This window comes from Salvelinus sp. IW2-2015, linkage group LG31 (genome assembly GCF_002910315.2).
Source record: "Salvelinus sp. IW2-2015 linkage group LG31, ASM291031v2, whole genome shotgun sequence".
NCBI lineage: Eukaryota > Metazoa > Chordata > Actinopteri > Salmoniformes > Salmonidae > Salvelinus > Salvelinus sp. IW2-2015.
The window spans coordinates 13,074,377-13,083,912 of NC_036870.1; the positions used below are offsets into that span (position 1 = coordinate 13,074,377).

Sequence of the window (9,536 nt, forward strand, 5' to 3'; positions counted from 1 at the left end):
GTAGACTCCAAACAAGTTGTAGAAACAGGATGCAATAAAAACAGGATGCACCTGAGCTCAATTTCGAATCTCATAGCAAAGGGTCTGAATACTTATGTAAATAAGATATTTAAGTTTTTTATTTAACAAATTTGCAAAAAAAAATCTAAAAACCTGTTTTTGCTTTGTCATTATGGGGTATTGTGTGTAGATTGCTGAGTATTTTTATTTAATCCATTTTAGAATAAGGCTGTAACGTAACAAAATGTGGAAAAAGTCAAGGCGTCTGAATACTTTCCGAAAGCACTGTATATCGAAATGCCATGAATGAAGGGACAAAAAGATGAGGAGCATCGCAATGTAAAAATCTCGACTCTAACCCTACAAGTAAGTTAGGGGAAACAAAACAAGGGCTTGACACATTTCAAATTAAACTTTTACAAGATGATACAACAACGTCTTGTAAAGTGGCACATATTACTTTTCAGTTAAATGTGTTGTTGTTCGTGGATGTTTCTCCAAGTATGGCAGTTCAGTCACAGATGCGTATGGCTTATCGATGCTCCTGTTGTGTCTAGAAAGCCTTATAGACTGAAGTCAGTGTTACAAGCCACTGATTAGGGGTTCAACATACTATTTTCACTGGGGCTGGCTAACAGAAATGCACTCAGACAAAGTATTTTGGTACTGGTCTGTGGGACTAAAAGCAATTTTAAATGGAGATTCTCAATTGAGAATGCTTTTTATTCGAGGAATAGACTTAATCTGGGTCTGGGATAAAATTAACCTTGCTGACACAACAATGTCCTCTGAGTGATAGGAAGAGAATCTGATATTTGATCAACGCAGACGTCAAATGAATCCGAAGAATGTCCTGGCACAATTTACTTGGAGCACTAAACTCCAACACCCATCCATCCTTAGTATTTGCGTGCTCTAAGCATGGGGAAACTGATGCCGATGTCATGAAAATTGTCAAGTGTCAATTGGCCGTTCGTGACAGGTGACTTGATTCTATGTTAGCATGATTCCACTAGCTAATATGGAACAATGTTGCCACCGTTAAGTAGACGTTAATACACGCTACCCTATCAAAAGCCTCCATCCAGAGTACAAGTGCACACAATGAAACTACTATCTGAAATGGACCTGTATTTCATTCTCCCCTCTCCCTCAGCTTGCCCAAGGGTCTTAAGGCTCCTCAGCATCAAATGTAGGGCCTGTGATATGATAGAGAGTGATTGTTCTAAACCCTGCTGCCTCTAAGGAACTATATATCCACCTAGCAACAGCTGTAGGACAGTATGTGTGTGTGTGTGTGTGTGTGTGTGTGTGTGTGTGTGAACGTCCATGTGTGTGTGTTGATGTCCAACATATATCCACCTGGCAACAGGGCAGGTGTGTGTGTGTGTGTGTGTGTGTGGTGCAGACATCTAATTAAAGGCTAATAACACCGCGTCGGGAGTTACTGTCCCTCGTAAATAATGGCAAAATAATTGCAATACACTGGTTATCGATTAGCGCAGCTAGCTGCCGCCCAACGGCTCATTTTCAATGGGGGAGGAGGGCTGCGACTGTGGCTACATGCTAACACAGCGACAAGGTAAAATGTTATTTCTCTCTCTCACACACACAACACAGCTGGGCTGGGGGGGGGGGGGTAGTAGAATGACGGACCCTTGGCTATAATTCTTAATTGACACCTGTCAGGGTAATGGCAGCAGTCACAGCTGCTGGGGGAGAATTTCTCCCCACTCCTGTTCATCTGTCACTTTTAATACCTTTTCCTCGCAGCCCCCCCCTTTCTTCTTTCTTCCCTCCACTCACCGTTAAATGCACTCTACCACATTAGTGTTCAAACCTTCTGTTATGGAAATAAACAAAGAAATAATAAAGATGCTTTTTATTTGTATGATTTAGTTTAGTTTTGTACAGATAGGCTCAGACAGGAAGTAGGAAACAGGAAGTTGGGGAGGAGCTACACAAAGTTCCAGAATGTTGATTTTTTTCTGAAAGGCAGTTACAAAGTTGGACATCAGAGAGTTGCATTTAGTTTATTTTTAATTGGTCATTCAGATTAAATATAATCAATGCTAAATATGGTCACAAGTAATATTGGCTTAAATGTATTGGCTGAAAGTCACTGTCCAAAATATAAAATAGAATATTGGCCTTGCGCCACATGCACTAAACAGGCTCTTCACAGTCCTATCAATCTTTTCCTCATAAAACTGTAACGGTTTGTTAAAACAAAAGAAAAATGAAGAGAGGTCAAACTCACATACTGTAATTCAGTACACAGCGAAATTCAGTACACAGCGAAATGAGCTAATGGACAGAGGACTGCCTAACATCATACACCCGCCACAAAAATCCCACGTGTCTGGCACTTATCAGTTAACACCCGGACGACTCTGACACAGGTCCACACTCTCACTCACACACAGAAGCCTTGACATAAACTCAGAGACGACTGGAGTGAAAGCCTATAAATGACCCCTATCCTCTGAGGTCAAAGGAAACATAAGAAAGGCGGAAAAACAATGACACACACATTGCTTTGTAACAATAAGACACAACTTCCACCAAAACACACACGCAGAGCGTGGGCTTAGATGGAACCCGTTCAGACAGGGACTCCCCAGAGTACACATTGACCTCAAGAGTGTACTCTGGACTTCCACTCTCCCTCCTCTCTGGGTCATGACTCGCTCTTTCTTTCTTCTTTTCATTTTATCGTCTCGCTCTCCGTCTCTGTCTCACGCTGATAGAAATGAGTGGACAGATGAGATGTCAAGCCACACAGAGGGAGGGGGAGATGAAGAGGAAAGACAGCTGCTCTGTTCTCCTTGGATACTATGGTTTAGAATTCACGTACTGGAAGACTAAACTGCAGGATTGTAGCAAGTTCTTCATTGTTGTAGGTGTGGAGGTTGTGGAAAGATATATATATATGTGTGTGTGTGAGAAAGCTCGTTAAACCCAGGGATAGTTTTACCTCGGCGGCGCTGCTCCTGAGGCGGACGCCTTCACACCGCCACTCTCTTGGCGCTCTTTTAATCCAGGCATATTTTCACCACCCTTTCTTTTCCATAAGAGCAGTCATCGATCTTCATTTGTCACTTAACCTCCACGTAGATGAGGAACGGGAGTATGTGTGTGGAGGGGTGGGTGTATATATATGTGTGTGTGTGTGTGTGTGTGTGTGTGTGTGTGTGTGTGTGTGTGTGTGTGTGTGTGTGTGTGTGTGTGTGTGTGTGTGTGTGTGTGTAACTCTTTGACTTCCTATAGGCCTACTGGCTGCGACCCCATATGCAAATTGCAACTATTTGCGTTGAGAAATAAGGGGGCAAACATGACTATCGACTACTAGAGTCAATGTCGACTGTTAATGACACTTTGCATATCCTCGACTATAGCTAGGGTAAAGAGACAGTGGCTGCTACACACAGACACACAGACTCACACATACTGTACCACAGCTTAGTTTAAGAGATCTGACAACCTGCAGTGCTACCAAACGTTTGGTCTGAAAACACAGGAAGAGAAACACCATGCAACACAATCTCTGTCCGTAATGGAACACCCACTTCATAACAAACTGTACAGATGGAAGAATCAAGCAGCGTGATGCAGGACAATATGCAATACAACATATCCAATGTACTTATGCCTGAACCAGCACATCTTATAACCCTGTTATAGGACACCTGTACAAAACTCATGGAAACTCGGCTAAGATCCGCCATTATCTAGCAGTGTTCGTTTGCCTCGGCGACTTCAACTTGATTAGCCAGATAGTTCATTTGTCACCTAGCTGCAGCCCCCCACCCTGCACCCCTTCGAAAGAATTGAGTTAATACTGCAACTGGAGGTGTGTGTGTGTGTGTGTGTGCTAGCAAATGTACCTTGTGTGTGGGGACCTGGGCTAATATCAACTTGATTACATCAAGCCAGCTGCGGAACTTGACACCTTGCTGAATTTGTCAGCATTAATCGGCGGGGCCCTGTCGCTAGATCCGTCAGCATCCCAGATAATTATGGAGTCGGGCTAACGATGCTGCTAGCTGCCGCCCGCTTGTCGTCGTACGAAGGGAGGAAGCTTGACTTATTTTTCCCTCCCTCCCTCCCTCCCTCCCTCGGGTGATAATTAAGAGACTGAGACTCCTTTTCATGTAGCAGGCAGGGTTTGGTTGGGGAGAAAAGGAGGCATTGATCGACGTCACAGAAAAGGTGTGTTTTCATTGGTCGCCGTTTCTTGTTTTGGTGTCATTGAGGTGATGATTAAGTATCTGAATATTATGGAGTTTTTCCTGGGTAGGCCTTACCGTGACATTTTACAGTGTAGAGGTATAGAAGAAAATTGTCCTGAAATCAACACTTATTACAATAAGTGACAAGGGTATTTGTACTACAAGACAAGGCCTCAATTTCATAACCTCCTTGGAGAGAATCTTGGCATTCTGCACTCTTGTGGTACAATATTTTTTATAACATATCTAAGCAGCATTTGCAGGTCAAAGGTTATGTCACTCATAAGCTCTAGTATGAAAATAACAAAGCTTCTCTGGGCCCATTTGTTCAGAAACTATTATATAATGACACTCGCGCTACATAGGCTACCAATTTTTTTACCTCTGGCTTGAAATTGTATCAAGTACAGTAAGCCTACCCTGGACTTGCAGGTCACTCCAAATAAGAGTGATAAAACACACCCAAAATGAACACGAAGCACCCTCCGGAGATCAAACGTCAACAAATGACTGCAGCAAAAGTCGATGCTGCTCGGATTGCACCGCATTGAACGGAACTGCCAAAACGAACAGATGCAGCCATGTTGTTACAAATGGAGGGGAGATTATGTATAGTTACTGGCCATACTAGACACAAGGTACAGCGGCATCCAAGGGGCTAGAAACCACCACTAAAGCATGGACCTCCATTTTAAAACAGTGATATTCAATCGCTTTTCAGCAAAACAAAGCTAGTTGTTTTCACATTCTTATTTTCCTGACTGCAGTGTATGTTTAAGTCAAGATTTTTATTTAACTTACAATACATGTTTTGGGTTTGTGTGTAAGTGGTGGGGTAGTGGTGCTTTTTTCAGTAATGAAGAAGTCTCTCTGTCACACACACTCAAACAAACTAGTTTTTGTCACAGTGTTTTGATGGAGACCACCATGTGTCACACACTGGAAATAATGGAAAGACGATGCCTGCCAAGTTGTGATTGACCATTACTGCCAGTGATGTATGTTCCCGTCACAAATCAGACAATTAAATCAATATTCAAAAGCTGGATGGGAGTCGAGCAGGGAGCTGATGGCTTGGTTGAGTGCACAAGCTGCTGGGTCAGATAATTCAGCAGCATTGTGTACATTTTGTACTAGGCTAAAGCATACAATATAGTCCCCTTCAAGTGTACACATTGGATATGTGCATACTATGTTGAAGTGCATTGCAGTTTACCGGTCCCAAATAATGTTTTTGCACCGGGTAATTGAATGCTCTGATTTAGTACATGCATTCACGACAGTCTCAAGCCATTGTATTTATTAGGAGTTGACTGTAGCCTACATGCTTAGTGACAAAACCCCTTCCCTGACGCCCTTTTCATTCGTAACCATTTTTTCACTAGTTTATCCATATCACCTATTTATACCAGAATATCCTCACATTTATATTTCTGCATTCAAGCTGAATTCACAACCCCACCGAGTTCAAAGTAACTCCTTCCCAACCTGCTTAACTTCACATTTCCAAAGTCTGTTTAATATTCTAGAAGTGTTTTGTTCAGCAGCAGTCGTTAATGCCTGAACTTCAAAGGCAGATTTCTCATTAGGGGATTGGTGGAAATCCTTGTCAATCATTCCATGTTATAAGAGACAAAGAAAAAACGTCTCCAAAATGACAGGCTCAACTCTGGTCATCTTTCATGATACTTCATGAAAACTCCTATGTGTGTCAAATACATTTTTGTGCACCTCCCCAAAAATAGAGAAAAAAATGCACGATCAAAGCGAAAAAATATTTTTTTAATGTGTGCATACTGCATAGTCTATATCCTAGAATAGAATCTAGGCTACTCTGAAAAAAGCTATTTCTATTGTGGGTTGAATATAGCATTGCATTGGTACAGAGTAGCCTAGTAAGTCTGGGGGAAAGTTAAAGTTGCTTCTTTGAGAAGGATATTGTCGACGTACTGTAGGTACTCTTAAGAGTATTTGAGTGTTACTTTCTGATCTTGACACGCCCCAGCACCCTCCCTCCGCCTCATCCCTTGTCCCTCCCCCCCTGGTCATTAATCGCAAAGTATTTACCCCGCTTGGGAACTTTTCTTTCAATTTGTCTTTTCTCCTGCTTCTCGACAGGGGAAAAAGTTGTCCATTGAGTGGCTCAAGCTGTCAAGCGCATGCGTGTTTCCATAGTGAATGATTTACTGACGCTTAACAGGAATGAATAGATCAAAGGTAGTCGCATGACAGGCGATCAATCAGGCATCAAATCAAGGATGGCAATCCCCGAGTGTAACGCAGAGACTTAAAATACGCGCCAGCGACTAGGTTTTCATGGGTACTTAAAGCCGAAGATATGCTACTAGATCAAACACACGTCCAATTGCATTAGGTATATTATATGTGTATACAACTTCAATAGGCCTATGGGTTTTGACAACCTATATGTGAATATGAACCTGTGACAAAAAAAAAGGAAAGTATTTGAATTAGGCCTGAATACTTTTCTGGACCAAAAAAATATGTTATGTTCACCTCCTTTTGATTGTAGTTAAATATGTATAACATAGTAGGCTATATTTATGTTTCGAATGTGTGTCTACTTAGGGCTATTTGAAATAAGGATGGGAAAATTTGTACTTGAGAGGATTTTCTGGGAGGGAATTGGGGAAATAGACTTCAGAGTTGGGCTTACCTACGGACCGCCTTGGCGCTTGCTGCTTTCTCCTCGGCATGCTGCTGGTAGACTTTCCGCTTGACTTTCATGCAGAGACCAAAATAAAAGACGACCCTAGAGGAAACCAGTGCGACGAAACCAAATAAAATAACGTCGTTTTGTCCTTCTCTTCGATAGAATCGGAATAGAAATGTAGAATCCCGTTCTTTGACTGGCAAAGGAAGTCTAAGCGTCAGTGAAAGTATTATTATTTTTAAACATCTTTCAGCGATTGTTTGTCAAATGTGAAGAAACAAATAGCCTATCCCTAAACAAAATTATGTTTCTCTGGAAATGTTGAGTTGAAAACAGTTTTTATAAGACCTCTGTTTTACGTTTCAGTCTAGCAGTGGAGAACATGGACAGCCGCCAAAGCTTCTTCAGTCCGCGGAGCTTCCATTAAAAAAAGGATTCCACCCCCGGAACGACACTTTATAACAGATTTTCGCGTTGAAAGTAAAAGTCTTTCAATGTATCAAACTTCCACGGCGATGGATAACGTTCCAAACTGTATTTCCGCACAGGTGCTGTTCCGTTGTTCAATCTCTGCAAGTAGACACAAAATGGGATAGAAGGAGATTGACATTAGAGGGTTATGTCAATCAGTCCGTGTCAGTCATATCACCACAGCATTACAGATCAAATGGCTATGCCGCCAATAGGCTACTCTCCGTCTCCTCGCGCAAACTAAACACCCACAGCTAGGCTCGGATAGCCTATTCCGACGAAGCTCACAAAAATGATGCCCTTTCGGCTTTCATGTGGACAGTTGGTGTATTACTGCTCCAAAGACTTTTCATAAACAAACGAAACGCCAACAGCTACTCCACGAAACGATACGAATGTGGATGTATTGCTTATTTTTAACTCCACATAGTGAAGCTGGAGTCTCGTCTCCGCAGTGAGAAATATGTATCGCACATGCGGGGGATGCGCGACTGATCAGACAGGCTCAACTGATCGACAGACACATCGCGTTGCCTTTCCTGCCTCTCTGTTACTCCACCCCTCTGGAAGCGTCACTCTTACAGTCAGAGCCCACCTGTCAATCTTTTTAATTGTTCTGTTGTTTTCTCTCTATTCTTTTCTATAATAGGATTATAAAACACCGCATGTCCAATGCAATGCTCTGGAAAAAATCTTCTCCACGTCCATGCATTATGATAGTTGGTTTCACCAAATTAGTTTTGAGCGTATGAGACTACACGTACTGTATGTCTTATGCTACTGTCCTCATGTTACACGGACTGCAAAATGGAGAGAAATGATCATCACAAAACACAGAAAAGAACACTGACGGGATATTCTGTATGTGTTCTGATATTCAATTCTCTTCTGAAATGCATTCTTTCATTAACTTTTTTAGACCATATATTAGATTGCAAAGCTTCTGTATCTTGAAAAAAAAATATCTATACAGGCAGCAGTTGGGAGGAGTTGTTTTTTTGTACCTCTTCATTGACACCTCTAAAAAAGGGGGCATTGAAGTTGCAGATTGATTCGCTACACCTTGCTGGGAAGTGACTACTTTGCATGGGAAGGGGCGGGGCATCGAGTGCACAAGTCCACTGTGACTGAAACAGTGCACTGCTCTCCATCCCTGCGCATTTATTTTTAAATCCATTTCATTCACTATGTTATTAACATGTCAATACAACAACTTATTCTGCCCGACTGCATTGAGGCAGAGTAGCTATTTGGTCAATAACTCAGATAGCCAAGCTGTTGAACGTATTCTAAACCTAGGACATCAAGAGAACCCCAATTGACCGTGAAGTTGAGTTTTTCTTCTATTTTTTAATGGGATGCTCTTTTATTTTGGCTACATGTGTTACCTAAAGCACGTTTGGTGGTGCTAAGTAGGCTAGCGTATAACTTCGGTAGCATTGAAGCTGTGTTACGTTGCTCAGCGGTAGATACGCACCGTTCCACCCACCACCCCATGCATCAGATATTTTGGAGATTTTCCATCACCACCATGGCTGCCGCTTCTTGCTAATGCACCAACTCATCCACATTCTCGGGCGCACGACTGCATTTTTGCGAGACGGATTAATTTCCCAACGCCCAGGCGGCCGGCAGACGAACCTTGTTTAACTGACCCTGGTGAGTTTTCGGAATTTGCACCATATGTTAACCTCTCTATCTGTTCATGCCACTCCGCACTTCATTTTTTTTATGTTAGATATTTTTCTCAAGTCAAAAGGTAACAGATGATGAACCAATAGGCTATCGTTAGGATTTTACCCACTCAAATAAATCCTTACCTCTCAGTGCGCGCGACATACTTGAGACATTGCCAGCATGCTATCAAATTTATCATCTATGCAGAATGGTTGTCGGAGGGGGCTAATAATGTGGCAATATTTCCAAGTACCGCCCCAACATCTGTCTATCTATCCATTCCTCCATCTACCTCGACATGCCTGTCGCGATTGATGTTTCTTACGTCACTAATCTTCAATCAGAAAGTGCATCGTGGAAGTAGAGCTGGCAAGGACATGCGAGGGTTTTATGCACTTTATGGACAGAGCACTGTTACAGGAGCTTTTTCATAGTGAATAGGCCTACTGAGTTTTTAAAGATGATAAGACTTCTCTAGCTGC

General features: G+C 42.2%; 1 protein-coding gene across 2 annotated transcripts in view; it reads right to left on the reverse strand.

Annotated features, from left to right (window-relative positions):
- The window catches only part of LOC111956180 (teashirt homolog 1-like), a 445,767-nt gene extending 437,880 nt beyond the window's left edge, over positions 1-7,887 (reverse strand). For both annotated transcript variants that reach the window (XR_011474539.1, XM_023976630.2), the window contains exon 1: positions 6,910-7,887. Coding sequence is in view for 1 of the 2 variants with exons in the window: in XM_023976630.2 (XP_023832398.1) it covers positions 6,910-6,949 (40 nt within the window). In the remaining variant the exon portion in view is untranslated. The remainder of the gene's footprint in view (positions 1-6,909) is intronic.
- Positions 7,888-9,536: the final 1,649 nt, after the last annotated feature.